Here is a 20081-nt window from a genome sequence, read left to right as displayed (position 1 = left end):
ATATTCCTGCCAGTTTTAATATCTATTTTGTAATCAACAAGTGTGTAACCCCGGTCAAAGTTTGACACTTCTCTGGCCATTATCTCCGTAACCGTTCAACTTTGGACATAGGTGTTTTGGGTTATATCGGCATACTTTAACATAAGGAACACCCTCCCGAAGTTTGGCACATTCCTCCTGGGACACCCTGTATGTCAAAATTTTTGCCGACTCTCTGTCAGATACGTATTTCACATAGGTGTCATACAGAAATACACATTGCTCTAACGTATGCTGCACCATGATGGAACACACTTCTCATTAATTGTAACTGAGAACAAACGTCAAATGGAGCTGATAATTGCCACCCACTGCTGACAAACATAAACATATTCGCACACATGAACCAGACTGCCTGCTGTGGAACATAATGCCATCAAGTGGCCCACAAAGTTTATAACTTCCCTTCATTCCAAAAGTTATCAGCCATCAGGCATACTGATTTATCAGGAGAATTTGTATGCCTTCTCAGCTGGTGGTGCACCAGTCTCCATGAAGCACATAGCCATGAACCTGCATATTAGAAATTTGCTGAACTTGAAATTGCACAGAAGAGCATTAGATTTAGTAGGTCCATAAGTGTGAGTGTAGTCTGCATTATGCCTTATTTACATTGCACGTCTCATTTTTAGGGATAAGATGGTCCGTTTATGGGTTCGTAATGAAGAGGGTCGTTTTGAAGAATCAGAAAGTTCCCCAATGGAAGGTCATCGTTATGGTGTTAACCAGGTAGAATTCTCTCCAAATGGAGAGCTACTGGCATCTTGTTCTCTTGATGGATCCACAATTCTTTGGGATGCTGAGGTATGTATTACATATCATCATATGGTGCTGAACATAGGGACAACTCATAAATTTATCAGAAACGTTTCGTATGTTCGAGATTCATCAACCCATCTTAGAAAGGACAGTAGAATTTTTTCCCCCTGTGTTTAGGTTTAAGTATCACTACTTTGGATTTTAATGTTATGACAGTATTGAAGCATTTGTAATTAACAGTTGCGAGAAGTGATTGTAATTCTTTCTGGTAAGGGTGATAGTAACAGGATAGCATAGTCAGTATAGTCACTGGCTACAGGCTGGACGACCAAGTGGTCAGAGTTTGAGTCCTGGTAGCGTAAAACATTTTCTTCATGTCATCCAGAGGGGCTCTGAGGCACACAGCCTCCTATCCATTTGGTACGAGGGTCTGCTTCCCCGTGGGAGGGGGGTAAAGCAGCAAGGGCTTGAAGCTGAACACACCTCCAACTAGTGCCAAGGTGAAGAAAATGTGGATCTATACCTCCAGTCCCCCGTATGCCTTCATGGCATAGTGCTTAATTACTTAGGCACAGGGACAACTTTACCTTAAAAAAGACAGTGATGGTTGTAGAAGCAAGGTACCTGTCAAATGCACCTTATACTGGAAACTATTGTTGCTAGGTATTGTTCGAAAACATTTCTGTAGTGTAAGATTTGCATAAAAGTTCATGTTTTTTAAGAGTTGTATGTCCTTGGAATAATAAACTTTATAGCTTGTTAGTATTATAGCCCAGTAGATAGAACTAATCTTAAGAGACATTTGAACCTTTTTGCAGAGTGGTAGACGAGGACGACCAAGCTTCCAAGTTAGTGGCTCTGGTGTTCGAACTTGCCGCTTCTCCCCTGATGGTCATCTGTTGGTAACAGCAGGAGATGATGAAAAGGCATTTGTTTGGAGCACCAACATTATGGAACAACACATGTGTGTAACAGAGCTGTTTGAACCAAGTAACAAACTTCCTTGTTTGAAACTAGATTTCAACACTGCAGTTATACCCGTCTCACACATGAAGTCTTCTTTGAACCACCTAATTCCTTTCTTGTCATTATTCTGCCAGCTTGCCAACCATGAAGACTTGACTCAGTTCTCCAGTTGCAACTGTGAACTCTGATACTCAGCTCAGTTCTATTTCTAGAGTCAGAGTTACTTTATGACTGGTGGTTGACCACCATTCAGTTCATCTTGGCGCCAAGCCCCTTGAGACCCAGGACCAGTATTTTTTTTAAACTGAACAGTTGTGGTTATAGGGGCGCGCGGTAGCGTAGTTGGTTGAGACACTATGCTACAAGCCGGAAGGTCACGGGTTCAAGTCCTGATGAGGTCGTTGGATTATTTTCAGTTGACCTAATCCTTCCAGCCACACTATGGCCCTGGGGTCGACTCAGCCTCTAACAGAAATTAGTACCAGGAATTAATTAAATAATTTTCCTGGGAGTAAAGCGCGGCCGGCACATAAGGCTGACAACCTGACTGCCATCTTTGACCCGATTGTCTAGATAATGTGAGACTCTCAACGTCTCACAACCCTAGGGGCCTTCACGGCCTGTTACAGGGATAGCTTTACTTTTTTTTTTTACTTACACTTTCGGTTATAGTCCTTACGTAACATCCTCTATGACAAGAGGGTGGGTCTGTCATTTACAATTGCTGCTGACCCTCGCCAGCACAGTCATTTTCAGGTTCCAGTCTTACGGGACTGATGACCATATTTAACTCTCTCAGATTCAAGACTCCCGCAACATGTAGGGCCAGATCCCCATATTTATATCCCCCAGGAACAGGGGTGGTCCAGTTATAACCCCCAGGCACTGGGTTACCTTTTTGTCCCTACGACTTGAAAATCTGCATGAGATCCTTGTTATATATCCTCAGGGTGGACCCACACAAAACACCGTTCATTCTAGTATGTTTGTGTCACCCAGCAGTGGGTGGTTTACCAAGAATCTGTCTCCGCGGGAATGTTTTTAGCTAGCCGTTGCCTAGGAAATAGACTTCACTATTCTGGAAGTACATAAATACTGAAAAGGACTAATGTTGTGGGAACAGAGTCCTTCATGACAAGTTAATATTTTCATGATTTTAGTTGAACTTCCCACCTTTCACAAAACCCAAATGCTTTTCCTCTGTTCATAAGAGCTCACCATTGGATTCAGCCTTGATCCACATAAATTAAGGCCACATTTTTGCTCTCTGTTTTATAAAGATTATTTTCCATGTTATCCTCCCATATATACCTAGATATTCTGAATTGCCTCTTCCTTTAAGGACTTTCAGACAGAAATGTTCTTGCATTTGTCATTTCTCCATTGTGTGCTACCTTCCACACTCATCTTATTCTTCTCAATTAAATGCTGAAAATATTAACATGAAAATTATTTATTGCGATTTATTAATATAATTCCAACCTCCATCTCGTTGAGATATCCATGGAATATATGTATTATACGTAGGTCATTTAAGAAATAATGCACACAGTTTTTTGTTTACGTCCATGTTTATTTTTTTTTAATATCTCTTTACAGTCCTTCAATATAGTCCCCCTGCTTCTCAATGACCGAGACCCAACATGTGGGAAGCTTTACTATTCCATCCAGGACAACATCTTTGTTTATCTGTCGAATGGCTTGGGTACTGCCTCGCATAGGTTGTTTCAACTTTGGGAATAAGTTGAAGTCTTGTGGACTCATGTCCAGGCTGTAGGGAGCATGAGGCAACACCTCCCAACCGTATTGCCTCAGCTTTTCTGTTACGACATTCCCGATGTGCGGGCGAGCATTGTCATGGAGAATGATAGGCCCAGCCTCGAACAACTGAGGTCGGTTTTTGTGCATTTTTCTGCGCAGATTTTGCATAAAGTCAAGATAATAAACTGCTGTGATACTTTTCCCACACGGAACTCTGTCTGTCATGATGATTCCGTGGTGATCGTAAGCAAAGATCATCATTTGTTTGACCTTTGATTGAGATCGTCGAAATTTTTTTGGTCGTGTGGAAGATGGACCTCTCCACTTGTTGGACTGTGATTTCAGCTGTGGATTTCTGTCGGGTTTTTTCCACGTAAAGTTTTGATCTTAATGTACGACCTTTGATATTCAACAGTCACAATACCTGAGAACCATGCAGGCTCCATTTCTATCTCACATTATTTAAGAACAGAGTACACTATAAATGAAACAAAATAATGCGCTTCTTTCTCAAGCTCTGAACTGTAACTGACATGAGGCTCACTGTTGTTGCGTCATGTAATCCGCAGTTTTGTCAACCTGTGCATTATTTATGAAATGACCCACACACTTTATCTCTACATTGTGGAAGATAAAATCAAATTAAAATCGTTTATTCTGTATAAATTGTAAATAATATAAGTGTACGTCTCATAAAGTCCACAGTTTTTACTTGAAACTTTTCTCCATATAGAAAATATTTGATGAAGTATAAGGAAGAGTAATTTTTAATTGTATGCAAAATATCTACAGTGTGACTTGCTTTACATTACTGCCCTTGTAACTGCAACAAATGAAAAGTACATGTGAGTTGTATATAAATTTGCAAAGAATGCATTTGGTGCAGTGCACATATATATAGTCTGGTAATGCTTATTTCAGGGTTGTGGAAGGACACAATGATGCCATAGCCGCTACAGCATTCACACCTGATAGCCAGTACCTGATTACAGCTTGTTCTGATGGCCACATGAAGCTGTGGTGTGTAGCCCCGTGCTCCGAACAGTGCCTTCTGACACAGGAAGATGCTCATGACCTTGGAGTGCAAAGCTGTGACTTTTCTCCCACAGAGGGCATAGCAGGTAACACTTCACCACTCGCATTCAGAAACATAACCAAGGTTTATGGACATACTGCAGTTATGTTGGACTGTGTCATTGTCTTAGGTATACGGAATATAATGTGACATGTTGCGCAAAGGAGAACCCCCCCCACCAGCAGTGACGCGGCGGGTGAGTCAGCGCTCCCNTCCCCTCCCCCTCCTCCGCAGGGTAACGTAACGGTGACGCAACCGGATTGTTACGGTAGTAACAGCGGTTACTACTGCTTGCGTTGCTAGCAACACAGCGCCAGGCAACAAGGGTGCCTATTACGTGGCCGTATTGTCCGATCGAGGCTACATAAGGAGCAGCGAAGGCTATTCACAGTCAGTTGTACTGTGACAGTCGCCGAGTGCGTTATCAACGACTTCTCAGTTCGCAAGTTACGAGCTACAGCCGCGTGTGCGATAACCAGTGATAACCAGTCATATCTGGAGAGTGTAATTCAGGGAGACTTGTATAGCTCCCGCATTATTAGTACGTGAAGACTCTTGAAGAGAGTGTTAAGAGATTTTGTTGTAGGGTTTGTAAAGTGTGGAAACCCGTAATATTGTGATAATTAATTGTAGCCGTTATTTGAAGATTGTTAAATAAACCAATTAACCATCTCTACGGCGTCTTCAGTAACGAAACACGTTACAATAAATTATTAAATTTGAGGTCCTCAGTGAAGAATTGGTATAGCAGTAATGCTATTCTTATATGTAGGAGATACTTGGTTCCAGTTTTGACTGGGACACTGGCTTTCTTGATTGAAGTTCTTCATAATTTTCCTCAGTCGTACTAGACAAATGCTAGGATAGTATCTGGATTACGCTATGACTGCTTCTTTCTGGGGTACACAGTAGCATAGTTGGTTGAGGCACTATGCTATGAACTGGAAGGTCATGGGTTTTGGACTTTGCCCATCGTCCTGTAGCATAAAGAACATAACGTTTTGGAAACTGGATTTGTTTCCGTACCTACCAAATTACCTCCCTCCTAAGACTGTATTCTTAATTTTCAATGAAATGGAAACATCCGTCATTTAGTGAGTTATTTTATGATGCTGTGAGTGCCTAGACTACACAGTACTGAATGGTAGGATGACTGATGATTTCAAAAGGATTTTGAAGGAAGCAGGCAGAAAAAAAGGTAAAGCTGTCCATTTAACAGGCTGTGAAGGCCCATAGGGTTGTGAGACATTGACATTCCCACATTTTGTAGACATTTGGCTCACAGATGGCAGTGACGTTGTCAGCCTTACATGCCAGTTGCCCTTTACCCCCAGGAAGATTCCTGGTACTCATTTCTGTGAGAGTCTTGAGTTGACCCCAGGGCAATCATGTGGCTGGAAGGATTAGGTAAATAAAGAAATCCAATGACCTCATGAGGAACCAAAGACCAAAACCCAGTAATCCTGAATGTTATTCACCATCATCAGAACACTTCAGAATCTAAGCGATACCCATATTTAAGGTTTCTTTTCAACCACTGAATGTAAACATGAAACTGAGGAATGTTTTAAACTGAGATAATTTTAACATTGCATTTTTTTACTTGCCATCATTTATTGAAAAGCTGAGATGGTGTAATCGGTGTAGCAATTGGCTACGGGCTGGATGACCAAGGGGTCAGATTTCGAGTGCCAGTAGGGTCAAGAATTTTCTCTTCTCCACGTCATCCAGACCACCTCTAGGGTCCACCCAACCTCCTATCGAATGGGTACCGGGGACTCTTCCCCCAGGGGTAAAGTGGCTGGGGCATGAAGCTGACCACCTACCTCCAACTAGTGCCAAGGTCAAGAAAATATGAATCTATACACCCACTCCCCCATACGCCTTCATGGCATAGTGCTTAGTTAGTTGAGCACAGGGACAACTTTACCTTACCATTGTTTAATAAATGTTGAATTAAGGAAAACTTTGAACTGAGGATCATTAAGTTTGTGTTTCACTGTAGATGTGTGATTGGGAGAAGAAACACGTGTGTCTAATGTCAGTGTACCCTTTGGCATTCACCTATGAGGGCAAAGAACCCCCCCCCCCCAAAAAAAAAACCTTTGAATGTCTAGTTCTGCATTTGATATTCAGAGGAGGTGTTGCACTGTAAGCAGTATTTCACATGACATAACTTTCTTGCATCATTGCAGCATCAAAGCAGAGCAACAGTAAGCGATACCGTTACCTGCTGGCAACTTGTGGTAATGACTCACTTGTGAAGCTGTGGTACATATTAGCATTTCCAACGGACAAGGAATTTGCAGTAGATTGTGTGTTGCGGCGTCAGTTGACTGGCCATGGTGGCAACGTGATGTGTGTTCGTTTTACCCCAATCACTGGAGAGATCCTGGCATCCACAGCAACTGACAAGACGATCAGACTGTGGAATGTGGTAAGTTTAAGTGACCAGTTACATCATATGCTTTTTGTGCAAAATGGGGAATGATTTGAATTCTTCAGGACCAGGTTCTGTGATTGATGTTTCAGTAGCTTCCTCGGATGCTTCTGTCAGCATCTTGACTTTCAAAGGACTACAAACACACAGACTTCTCACATACAGTATTACAAATGAAAATACACGTATGTTGCCATTAATCTGTCTGATAGGCTGTTGTTGATATTTCTGAGAAATGTTCTGCTTCCATTGCCCTGAAAATGGAGGCAGGGCATTCCTCTGGATTGTCAGTAACAGTCTATTGGACTACCTAGTGTTACATCCCAGAGGACATTGCCCAGGGAAACTTAAGTCTCACATAGTGATGAGTAGTTTATTTTATTACACTGTCAGTGTCCTAAACTGTGTAGCATTGAATGCAAGATGACTGGGAAATAATGAATTGGAAAGGATTTGAAAGGAAGCCATCGAGACCCAATGAAAGTAACAGGTTATTTGCCTGGAGGGACTGAAGAAAACCGTGGAAAATCTACTGTAGAAACCTATGGTATCTTATCTGCCTTCAGTTGTATAACTTGTCAAGAAATTACTGATTGTTATTAAATGTCAGAGTTTATCATCATCATCGCAAAACTCAGTTTAGTTTATGGGTAGATTGATATTTTCTGGGGTGATGACACTGTGTAGTTTGGTCGGTGGTTATGAATGTTTTGAAGGAATCTGCTGCCTCCATCTTCAGGGTAGAATACTTTTACCCTGAATCATGAAGATGGAGGCATTAAGTTCCCCTGAAATGTTGGAACCACCACAATCTATATTTGCCATGAGGCTTTTCTGCTTGGTCATCTTGACAGTTGTGAGATACAGTAAGACAAATCACATTGTTTCATCCTTTCATTTATACTTGAGTCCCCTTAGTGGTCTCTTCCCCTGATTGTCATGGAACAAAATTCAAAATTTTGAAGCCACAAGTTTTGTTTATGGAGATTTTAGTATATATAGATTATTGTTAATAATTACGCTTTTTATTTCCCATGCAGTATTCTGGTGAATGTGTCCATGTGTTGGAGAGTGATGATAGCATGGTGACAACTTGTGCCTTTTCTGGTGATTCATCCCTTCTTGCCACAGGTATTTCAATTGAAAGCAAAACTAATGTGTGTCCATAATGCCTAGTCATTTTTACATAATGTAATTACCCACTTATAATACAATATAGCAAGGACCTTAAAGGCAATCTGACAATATTCTCGTGGTTCTTAATCTGAGGGGTGTTCCTTCAGGGGAATGTATGAAGTTTTCAGGGTGTGTGAAGCATTTTAGACCAAGGTTGGTAGGAATTGACCGGTTTTACCATTGGTAGTATAGATGGGCATTAGGAGCTGTTACACTAACAATCAGAAATAATAATAATGTAACTACTACCATTACCACCACTGCCACCGCCTCCGCCTCCACTACTTTTGACATCTTGTTAATTACAGTTACTGTCCCTGAACCTAGAAAAAGACAAATGTAATAAAATTTATAACAAGACACTCACCACAGTATCAATTAAACATAGGATATAATGATAAATATATAGAAGAGGGAGTAAACACAAAATTCCTTGACTTGCAAATTGGTAATCATTTAAACTGGAAAAACCATATCAATCAGTTGATTCCAAAGCTAAGTAGAGCATGTTATGCAGTTAGATTCATGTTAACATATTAGTAACATTGACACTCTCAAATCAATCTGTTTTGCTTACTTTCACTCCTTAATGAAGTATGGAATAATTTTCTGGGGTAATTCATCTGACAGTAAAAAGGTATTTACATTGCAAAAGAAAATTAGTAGAATCATGATGGGTGTCAAATCCCGTAATTCCTGTAGAGATCTTTTCAAGGGACTACAGATCTTATTTTTTCCTTGTGAATATATATACAGTAAAACTTGGTTATAGCAACATCGGTTTCTGCGACACCTTGTCTATTGCGTCAAATATTCAATGGTACGAACTAATTCCTCATAAAGCAACTGTTTTTATACCTTGCTTAGTACGACATGCACAAATGCATCAACCTCGTATGTAACGTCATTTTCATTCCTGAATTTCTCTGATATCGTGGGAAAGTTCGATGTGTCTGCCCACCCTCACTTTCTCTACTTGCTGATGTGACTGTCCTGGAAGAATACGACCGCGGGCTGCAAGAGGAGCGTGGGTTTTATGCGAAAACAAGGGTGTGGGGTGGGACTGCGTGAATAGTGCAAGAGGACGCGGCAGGTTGTTAACTGCATTCCTTTCCTATAATCTCGTCTAACAGGACCTCACATTGTCTACTTACCTTATAGTGTTCCTGCCTAAACCCAGAGAAGTGCAGTAGCGAAAACATGGCAATGAAAAGGAAAGTTTTAAGCATTGAAGAGAAAGTTAAAGTGATTCGTGAAATATTGTGTGTATTGTCAGTGAAAAGCGCTGTAATATGTCTTTGATATTACACATTTGGGCAATTCCACGTTAATGTTACGTTAGTCTGTACTTAACTACGTATTTCACTAAAAAATGCAACATTTTAACTCGGTTTTGGTAGATTTTTACGTGACTAACATAAGGCTACTGTGGAAGTGCCCATTTCGGTTACAACGACATTCGTTTATAACGACACTATTTTTAGGTCCCTTTGATGACGTTATAACCAAGTTCTACTGTATATATATGTTAATAAACTTCATTACAAATGACGAACATTTTCAGATGAATGCGGATGTACACAGTGTTAACACAAGACACAAATACTGTCTTCATAAACCAATTGCTAACCTCTCATGCTTTCAGAAAACATATTATGCTGGGATCAACATTTTTTAATAACCTGCCATCTGATTTCAAAGGTCTTATGAATGAAAAGGCAGGATTTAAAATAGCACTCAAATGATACTTAAATACACATTCATTCTACTCTGTTGATGAATACCTAGTGTCTAGAAAATAACTTATGTATCTTTAAATAGCCTTGTGTGTAGTCACTGTGTATTCTTGGTTTCTCTTGTGTGAGAACTCCATTGGGTTTGTACATATGTTTTGTATTTATATGACATATTCCACATCCTGCAGTCATTCTGACTAACTTTGGATCCATGGAATGTAATTCAGTGTTATATTATTGTTCTGTTTGATTTAGTCTTTATGTAGTATTTTGCAGTTATTTAAAGTATTTTTTAATTGTATACTTTGTTTAGTACAATCATTTCTCTTATTTTCAGTATTTTTTTAATAAAATGTGTCACATTGTATGTGAAAATTGGACATGGGCTAATTTGTGTTATAAAAGCCCTTAGAAACATTGTGACATGTTGCGCAACGGAGGACCCCTACCTCCCCAGCGGCACGTGGCGGTAACGTAGCGCTCCCTCCCTTCCCCTCCCCTCCGCGGTGATGTAACGCGCAACGCGCGGTGTCATAAGACGGCGCGAGGTAACAGCGTTGCTAGGCTATACGCAAACATGGTGACGCGGCACCACTTCCTACTGTGACGTGGCGAGCGACCCTAGCAACAGCGAACGGAATAAAAGCCGGCTGAGCAGCAAGCGAGAGTCAGTGTGTTATCAACGAGTTCTCAGTTCGCAAGTTACGAGCTACAGATGCGTGTGCGAGAATCAGTGATAGATCGTGATAACCGTTTATATTTGGAGTGTGTAATTCAGCGAGACTTGTATAGCTCCCGTGCTATTAATGCGTGAAGACTCTTGAAGATAGTGTTAAGAGATTTTATTGTAGGGTTTGTAAAGTGTAGAAACCCGTAGCATTGTTATCATTAATTGTAGCCGATATTTGTAGATTGTTAAATAAACCAATTAACGATCTCTACGGCGTATTCAGTAACAAAACACGTTACAACATAATAGGAAATTTTATAGAGAAGAGAGCAATTGTAGCAATTCCATAATTTCAAAATGGAAACATGACATGAAGAAGCTTAACGTTTATGCAGAACATGAATGACAATCTACCATACATGTTAACACAGCACATATAAAGACTAACTCAAGTTTCAAAGGCCCTTGCAGTGAATTGTTCAATAACGTGTTCCAAGCTAGGGTGAATCACGATAGCTTAGTCGGTATAGCGACTGGCTACAGGCTGGACAACCAAGAGGATGGGAGTTCAAGTCCCGGTAGTGTAGGAATTTTCTCTTCTACACGTAGTCCAGACCAGCTCTGGCATCCACCCGACTTCCTATACAATGGGTACCAGGGGCTCTTTCTGGGGGGTAAAGCGGTTGGAGCTGACCACTCACCTCCAACTAGTGCCAAGGTCAAGAGAATGTGGGTCTATACATCCACTCCCCCATACATCTTCATGGAGTAATGCTTAAATAGTTAAGCAGAGGGACAACTTTTTTTTTACCTTTTACTTAAAATTAATAATGTCACATTCACAACTGTGAAAGTGAAAATGTAGTCATAATTTCAGTATTACACAGTTCCTACCTGAAATGGATTATACAGTGAGATCATCTAAGAGCTGTTGGCAACCTGTGTGGTCTCTCAGCCAGGAGAGATGGCTGATCCTGGCTTTGACTCAACCTGCATAAATCTGCACTGGTAGCAGACTTGACAGACCAAGCTCATACCACAGTATGAGCTTACATAATTTCTGGGTAACTGTTAGATGATTGGACTGTACGTTACAATTGAAATTAGCTTTCCTTAAAGCCCAATCATGTTAACAGTATATGTAAATATTTTAGATAAAAATGGGAAGTGTTGTCCTGAGAATGATGTACAGGAACTTTGACACAAGATGATATTTGTATGCATGCATGCACAATTTTCATGAAGTAACTTAAATAAGTTGTGGGCTGTCATTCCTATGAACAGGTTCCTTAGATGGGACACTACTGGTATGGGAGTTGCCACAACAGTTGGTATTCCAAGCTATTGCAGCCACCAGTCTTCGGAGCCATAGCAAACCGGTAGGTACAATGAAACCTCTGTCCTGTATATCCCAATAACAGAAAACTATTGGTTTCATTATCTCTGGCATGTCATTTAATGTTTCAGCATTTTGTGACCTGCTTCTAATGTAGTACAGTTGTTAGAATAGACTGACATGCGGCACACAGCTGTCAGAAGTCAAGGTCTTCTGCGGCTAGGGCCTGCACAAGATTTCTGAGTTTTACTAGCATTACATCACTACAACCGAAGTAAAGCAAAGTAACACTTTCGCTAAACTCAAATGTCAATGCACAATCTGAAACAAGTGAACATATATATATACACAGAAACTAATTATTTTAATCACATCATTTTCATCAAACCATATCAGACATAACAAAATGATTACTTTGGCCTAAATCTTAGGCAGGTGCAAAAGTAAAGAAACATAAACAGCTTTTCGGGCAGGTAATGGATTGTATTTAAGCTAAGAATGTATTCCCAGCTGCTGAACTGGAATGCAGAGGATGTGAAATGCTGGTTAAAAGGCCTAGGAATGGTACATGCTGCAGAACGTGTTAGAGAGACTAACCTCAACGGAGGATGGCTTATTACCCTGACCTTTGATGAGATCCTTGATATGCTGCAGATAGGTCAGTACAATACTTCATTCAATTTGAATCACCTTAACCCTTTTGAATCTAATGTCAAGGAGGGCTTGACACCCATTTTGTTTTATTTGTTCTGTTGAGGCTTATGCTGCTCCTTTAAGTATTAACAGTAGAATTCAGTCTTGTAGTACACTACTGTTGCTAATGTCTGACTAGTGTTTAATATTGATCAGATGTGTCTGCATTATATACACACTGCCTGCAATTTGAAGCTGCAAAATGCTGCACTGGGGGACACATTTTGAGTCATTTCATAATTCTTTTCTTTGACTGACGATCTTTGTGAGTGGTGTTTTTCATATTTTAATAGAAGGAATCTGGTCCATCACACTATTTGATATTAAGCAAACAACACCATCATCGAATCCCATGACCAATTTGATTTAATTACATAAAAACCTTTACATATTTTGGTCTTTCATTAGAAGGTACTCTGTACACAAGGAAGTGCTGTACAGTTACAAATGTCAGTTGTTCACCAAGTCTTCCTTCTGTGAATTCATTACCGTAAAAATGAAAGCTGTTAATATATTGAAAATGTTTTAAAAGATTTTTTAATTATCTTACATATACAAATATATTAATCTTGGAATATGTGTGTGGAGTCTTCGGTTGTTAATTCTCTGGATAGTGATATAATATCCTTGGTCTTTATGTAGTGTGTAGTGATTGGTTATGGCATTTATGGTATTGTGTTAGTGGGAGGTGGAGTCCAACTGGGCCCACTCGGCACGGCAGACACTGATTGGCCTATTGTAGCCTGCCCTGGGTGATTATGATGATGGAGAATTTGATGGAATGAAGATTGGCAGGGGAAACTGAAGTACTCGGATAAAACCTGCCCCAGCACCACTTTGTCCACCACAGATCCCACTTGACCAGACCGGGATCGAACCCGGGCCGCCTCTGTGGGAAGCCAGCCTGGTATTGTGTTAACTCCACTGTGGTAAAATTGGTGAACTGTTGACTTCTGTAACTGTAATGCACTTCCTTACTTATTGAGCACCTTCAGATGATCATCTCCTAAGACAAAAAAATGTGAAGGTTTTCATGTAATTAAATAAAATTGGTCGCAGTTGATAGTGTTGGTGTTCTCTTAGTGTTCATCTTGCTCTTTACCAAAAATCCATGTGTAAGATTTCTTTGAGGAGCAGCGAATTTGAACACTCATAAGCTTAAAAACTTAACTTAGGAAATCTTGCACTGTGATCATTAAGTGGAGGTCACTGAAGTTGAATTTTAAATTAAGAAAAGAGTTAAATCGATGAAATGTTAAATTGGAATCATTTGTGAAAACTACCTTCAACAGTGAAACTTCCAAAGTATCCTTGGGGATCTTCGGATCTGGACACAAAATTGATGAAAATCTGAAGTGCAGGAAATTTAACACTGAGATCTTTGATTTGGTATTATTGAGATCAAATAATAAATTGAGGAACATTAAATTGGAGGTTCCACTGTACTTTCACCTTTTGAAGCACACTATTTACTTTATGTACCCTGTGCTTAAAGTCTGCATTTTTCTGTAGTGTGTGTTTGTGTTTTTTTCTCTAATGATGAACTGCTCATTTCTATATAAAACATTAACTATTTCATCTTTGTAGTAGAGTCACTGCCTATTGTCTGTGAGGAAAAAACCAAAATTTTAAATGTTATTTATATGAATTTCATGTTTAAAGTGTTAAAACATTTTCTGCAACTTTGGTAATGTGCAGTCTAAATTTGTTATAGATTATAAACAGAGCACGTTGATGTAGCATAGCAATAATATAATTACGTTTATAATGCAGATGATGGTGAGGAGAGAGAGAGATTGACCCTGCATCTTTACTGGCTACGGAAGGAAGATAATGGGATACCTGAGGTGCCTCTGGATATGGATATACCACATGAGTTCCTATGTCCTATCACACATGAGATCATGCATGATCCTGTTGTCTGCTCAGGTAATAGCAACACCTGTACATGAGAATGGTATTGCTACTGCATAAGCCATGAAACTAGAGGCAGGTGGACTGCTACTCAGTCCTCAGAGACTAGCACCTGACTTGACTCTTTGCCTTGTGACCACTATCATATCCAAGACTTCACTTAGGGGATTACTTTGAGAATTTATTAAAAATAAGTTAAAAGTCAGTTCTGGGAATTACTTATGATGCTCCCTCCTGTTCTGGTAAGGCTGTCTGGAACTATACATTATTAATAATTAAACTTAGTCACCCAATTCCATGGATAATTTGCAGTGGTAAAGATTCTGAGTACATTAAATTCACCAGATACAACCTAAGTTTTTCACTGTTACCATGTTTATAAGTGTTAACATATAAAATATACTTCATTTCAAATTTATGTGTGTGTTTATAATCTTTCATCATACAGGATTTTCCTTAGCCAACTCAAATACAGATATTCCTCAACTTATGCGATAATTGTGTTCCAAAAAATGTTGCAGAGAGTGAAATCGCATAACATAAATGACCTACCTGAAGTAGTTAATTATAACTCTAAGCCAGTCATGTTTGCTGATAATACCAGCATCATTGTTAGTAATCCTAATTTAGTAAATTTTAAGAAGGATATTATTTCCTCTTTCAGACAGTTGAATGAATGGTTTAATATCGCTTTGTTGTCATTAAATTATAACAAAACTCAGTATATACAATTTAGAACCACTAACAGCCAAACAATTCAGTTAGATATCAGTTATAATAATAAATATATTATTAACAATACAAATACTCGGTTTTTAGGTATTATTGTCAACAGCTCCTTGTCATGGAAGCATCATGTTGATGGACTTATGGTTAAATTAGGCAAAGCATGTTATGCTATTAGATCTTTATGACCCTTTGTGTCCCATGAATCACTAAGGATGATTTACTTTTCTTATTTTCATGCAGTTATGTCATATGGTACAATCTTCTGGGGCAATTCCCCTTATAGTATCAATATATTTAAACTACAAAAAAAGGCCAATAGAATTATTACAAATTCCAGAAATAGGGATTCCTGTAGGGAGTTGTTTAAGAAACTAGATATATTACCGTTTTATTCTCAGTATATATTTTCATTACTAATTTTTGTAATTGATAATATTTCCTTTCTTAAAACAAATTCAGAGTTATATGATATCAACACCAGAGGTAAAAATAATTTTTACCCTTCACAACCAGGGTTGTCTGTCTATAAAAATGGTGTTTATTATATGGGTATAAAGGCATTTAATCGCTTACCTCCTTGCATAAAAATATTGACTGATGATAAGAATCAATTTAAAAATACTCTAAAAAATTACCTTCAATTGAATTCTTTTTATTCACTCAATGATTTTTTTAATAATAATTACTAATTTTAATATGAAATTTTACGATTTTATGTATCATAGGTGACTTATTTTGGCATAAATATGTTATCATCTACCTTTTGGTATTATGATTTTTTACAATATTAAATTTAAGATGTTGTTATGTTTAATGTTAAAGTAAGAAGATAAACATTTTGGTTTATTGGTTTATTGTTTGGTCTGACCTATGCTTTTTTCATAGCATGTGTATTTTAGTTTCTTGTCTGTGACTGGTTCTATATCTGTCAGACGTATTTGTAGCCCAGACTGGATCGATGGAATTTTACAATAAAATAACTAATAATTTGAATATAATTTTGCTTTCTTGCCTCACATTTCTCATCGACAGCCCCCCCTCCTCCACACACACACACACAATAACCTACTTTCCCTTCACCTCACCTCTCTCAATTGGTCAGCAGGCAGTTCACATTAAAATGAAAATGCATTTTTTGAGCTCACATGTAACTAGTACCTGCATGTCATTGATTATCGCCATCAATTTGAATACCAAATATATATTTACCTACACTGTTGTTATCTTACATTCTGTAATACAAATGTATTGATAAAAGCTTGTTATAGATAGGTATAGTACATATTCTTCTCAGACTGATACAGCAATTTTCATTATTTGAGTATTGCTCATTTTAAAAACAACCCTCACAAAAAACAGAAACTGTTACTAATCTGCAATTGGCTGGCCATCTGGCTGTTCACTGCCCAATAGATAATGCATATTATGTACCTGCACAGCAGGCATCATGTGTAAATGAAATGCACCTTTTTATTGTCATTCCTTGGCCGCATTTGCCTATTTTCTTCTTTATATTGGCATCTTTAATAACCTCCTTGAACTCTGTTACAGATGGCTTCACTTATGAACGTGCAGCGATCAACGAATGGTTATTGAGTGGGAAATTCTCAAGTCCAATGACCAACGCACAACTTACAGACATTCAACTCAACTCAAACACCAACTTGAAGACAAGGATTTGCCAGTTTTTATATGGAGAAAACGTTCTGTGATCATAATTCTTAGGTGTAACATGTACTCACTTTGTTCTAGGAATGATGATATAGTGTTTGGGGAAAAATGGGGTTTTATGGAAATCACTAGAATAAGACAAAAGAGTACCAACCATTTTCCAAACACTGTAGGTCTTTCAAAAGGAAAAGTGTTTCATGTTTGTTTACAGTAGTTAGCTAAGACCATGTCTGTATTACTACACAAATCCACTATGTTTGCAACACTGATACAAACATATCTATTGTTATTGGACAGGAGTGTAAATGTTGTTTTCAGGAAGCGCGTTTTTATAATGCTGGTTATATTTGAAAAATAAACAGTTTTAACATTCTAAATTTTTGTGTGAACTCTTTTATTAAGTTAATGTGGTTAACCAGGAATGGGAGTCCAGTTACTATATAATAATATATACTATATACTATAATAACCAATACTCTGGAATGTTAAAAGTTTATACCATTCCAGAGTCTTGGTTATTATTTTTCAGATATAATGTTAAAGTTCCAAATGCATTTCAGCATTATGTATGATGGAGAGTTCTGCTAGTTTATGTGTTATGGAAGTGGTCATTATCAACTTTGGTGAAATTGTTTAAACAGTAACCAGCGTAATAACATAGATTTCAGTCTTATGGGATTAACACCATGTAGTGTGGTAGGTAGCTGTCACACTTCTACCATGAAGACAGTGTAGGTAGGTTCCTCTGAAAAATTGGCGCCTGTCTACCAAAGTACACTATTTCACATCTCATAAGACTCTAATCTTAATCTTACTGCTGAGAGAACCTCAACTCTCACAGAATAACTAGTTTACAAACACATTATAAAGGGGATCATAAAATTTATGTTATTATATTAATTTTACATCGTTATGACCATGAAAAATGAGTGTGTTTGTTCTTAATGTTAATGAAAACAATATTTGGGCATGTTTTAATTTGTGTCTAATAAGCTAGTGAAAAGATGAATAAAAGAGAGGGAAAATAATTGCTCTGAACTACCGTGTACCAAATACCAAAGTTTATTACTCTTCATCTGATAGGACTAGAAACTTTTGATGGAAAATCTTGTTTCTCTTCATGGTTGATAACACCATGTGGCAGTGTGCTTTGCTATCAATAAATAGGGAAAATTGGCTGTCTCTTGTCTTATCTCTTATGTGTGGTTGGCAGAAGAATTATCTGTTTTGCTATGGCTGAAAACATCAAGACATTGAAAGTTTCTCCATGCAAAAGTGATGTGGGGTTCACATTAACTATCATAGCAAGACATTCCTTTCCATTCAGTGCCCTCTGAAAGAGTCTCGTTAGTTCTGAATCTCTAGATGGAATCAATTTTTTGCCTCTGCACATCTGATTGTCATTAGACAATGTCTTTCACCAACATTTTGGGTGTCTTTGGCACGTTCAGCACCAGCAAGATCACAGAATGAAAACATGCAAAAACGAACAAATTTTGTGTTCACATTTGACATACTGAAGAAGCTTCACGGTGAAAATGCCATGAGATCTACTTGCTACACTGTTCAAGCCAGTTGAAGCAAATTTTATGTTGTCCGTATAACATAACCTGATAAGCTTCATCACCAGAATTAACACAGACATATTGCAATCCTTTTACATAAATTTGGCCTATGTTATCTTCACCTAATGCCAAGTTTTATCTCCTTTGTTTTCTTGTTCCTATGGGCTCTAATAAGTCATAAACACCTCTCATGAGGTGAAATAAGATTTTACAAAAATAGTGAAAAAAAGATTTAATAGAAAATTTTAATGGATTTTAATTAATAATTTTAATGTTATTTTTAAGTGGACTGCAGCGCGCAGTTTTAGTGCACATCAGAGCAGAGTAACAGTTTGGATACAGTAAGAAACCTAAATATGGCCATCTGTGGCCGAAACGTGTTGTGTTAAGTGTTAAATGGTGAATAAACAAATGTTGCATTATTGATGGATTGTGGATACATAAACGTTTAAGTAAAGATTTGCAACAGGATGCTAAAATAGAGAATTCATATATGTCTCTTATGTTGCTTTAAATCTTCTACCAATTTCAATTTCTCAAAATAGAATTATTGTTTTCTCTAACATAGAGAGTATGGTGGTATTGCAGAACAGTAAACTCATGGCACTGTCTTCATGGTTTTGTATTTTATTATAATTAGTGCTATAAATATGTAGGAAACTTTTAAAGAGAAACTATGGGAGTCATGTGTTATTATTAGTGCAGTTCATGGTGAGCAGTTCCATTCACTACTCTGTGCACATTGTATCAGGATTCCAGTTCTTGCTACAACCAAGTAAGAACATCAGCTGTGTCTTCAGATATTTTGAAACTACACATTCTACTTCAAACTGAAGTTAGCAACACAGTCTTTAAAGTTAATTGAGCTCAGCGTCACTACCAAACTATTGTTCATGGAAGTCTAAATGAGCATTTTCATGTTTCTGAAGAGGATATTCAGATCGTTGGCCCCTTTGATGTCCAGACCTTACTCCACTAAACTTTTATTATGGAGCTGTATAAAAAAGTATTGTACAATGTCAAAATCAACAGAATGGAGTATTTGAAGTGCAGTACAAAGTAGCTGAGTCTGTATCTCTGAATGCTCTCACTTGGATATGGCAAAAATTAGTACACTAGTCAGTACTGTGCAGAGCACAAGTTTAGCTCATATTGAATGTCAGTAACACAACAGGTAAACTTCCACTGTTTATCTTTTGTTTCATTTTTTAATTGTGTTTATAGCAGTAATTGTTATAAAATAGCAGAACTTAAAATTGTACAATGTATATTGGGGTTCCAACAACTTTTTACATGCCCCTGTGTTGCTTATACAGTTTTCATAATAAGGTAACACAAAGATTGTTGCATTTTAATAAGAAACATATTTTTTTATTGATTGAAGAAATGTCCCCCCCCCAACTTGCTCTACAGCCCCCTTGGACCTTGCCTCTGATTTTCAGTTTCATGATTATTTTACAGATGACAGGACACCTTGAACAAGTGATCAGTTCATTGCAAGGCTTCTACCTAAACACAGGACAACACAAACACACATACCAAACATCCATG

The 20081-nt window shown here is 38.1% G+C and overlaps 1 protein-coding gene across 1 annotated transcript in view; it reads left to right on the top strand.

Annotated features, from left to right (window-relative positions):
* The window catches only part of LOC111871498 (WD repeat, SAM and U-box domain-containing protein 1), a 41758-nt gene extending 22665 nt beyond the window's left edge, over positions 1–19093 (top strand). The window contains exons 10-18 of the mRNA XM_023864658.2: positions 672–843; positions 1617–1762; positions 4447–4646; positions 6796–7037; positions 8081–8171; positions 11907–12001; positions 12469–12616; positions 14425–14580; positions 16846–19093. Coding sequence (XP_023720426.1) covers positions 672–843; positions 1617–1762; positions 4447–4646; positions 6796–7037; positions 8081–8171; positions 11907–12001; positions 12469–12616; positions 14425–14580; positions 16846–17006 — 1411 coding nt within the window. The 3' untranslated portion in view covers positions 17007–19093. The remainder of the gene's footprint in view (positions 1–671; positions 844–1616; positions 1763–4446; positions 4647–6795; positions 7038–8080; positions 8172–11906; positions 12002–12468; positions 12617–14424; positions 14581–16845) is intronic.
* The last annotated feature ends 988 nt before the right edge of the window (positions 19094–20081 follow it).

The sequence above is a fragment of the Cryptotermes secundus genome, unplaced genomic scaffold, assembly GCF_002891405.2.
Source record: "Cryptotermes secundus unplaced genomic scaffold, Csec_1.0 scaffold585, whole genome shotgun sequence".
NCBI classification, from domain to species: domain Eukaryota; kingdom Metazoa; phylum Arthropoda; class Insecta; order Blattodea; family Kalotermitidae; genus Cryptotermes; species Cryptotermes secundus.
This window is presented reverse-complemented; position numbering and strand designations above follow the sequence as displayed.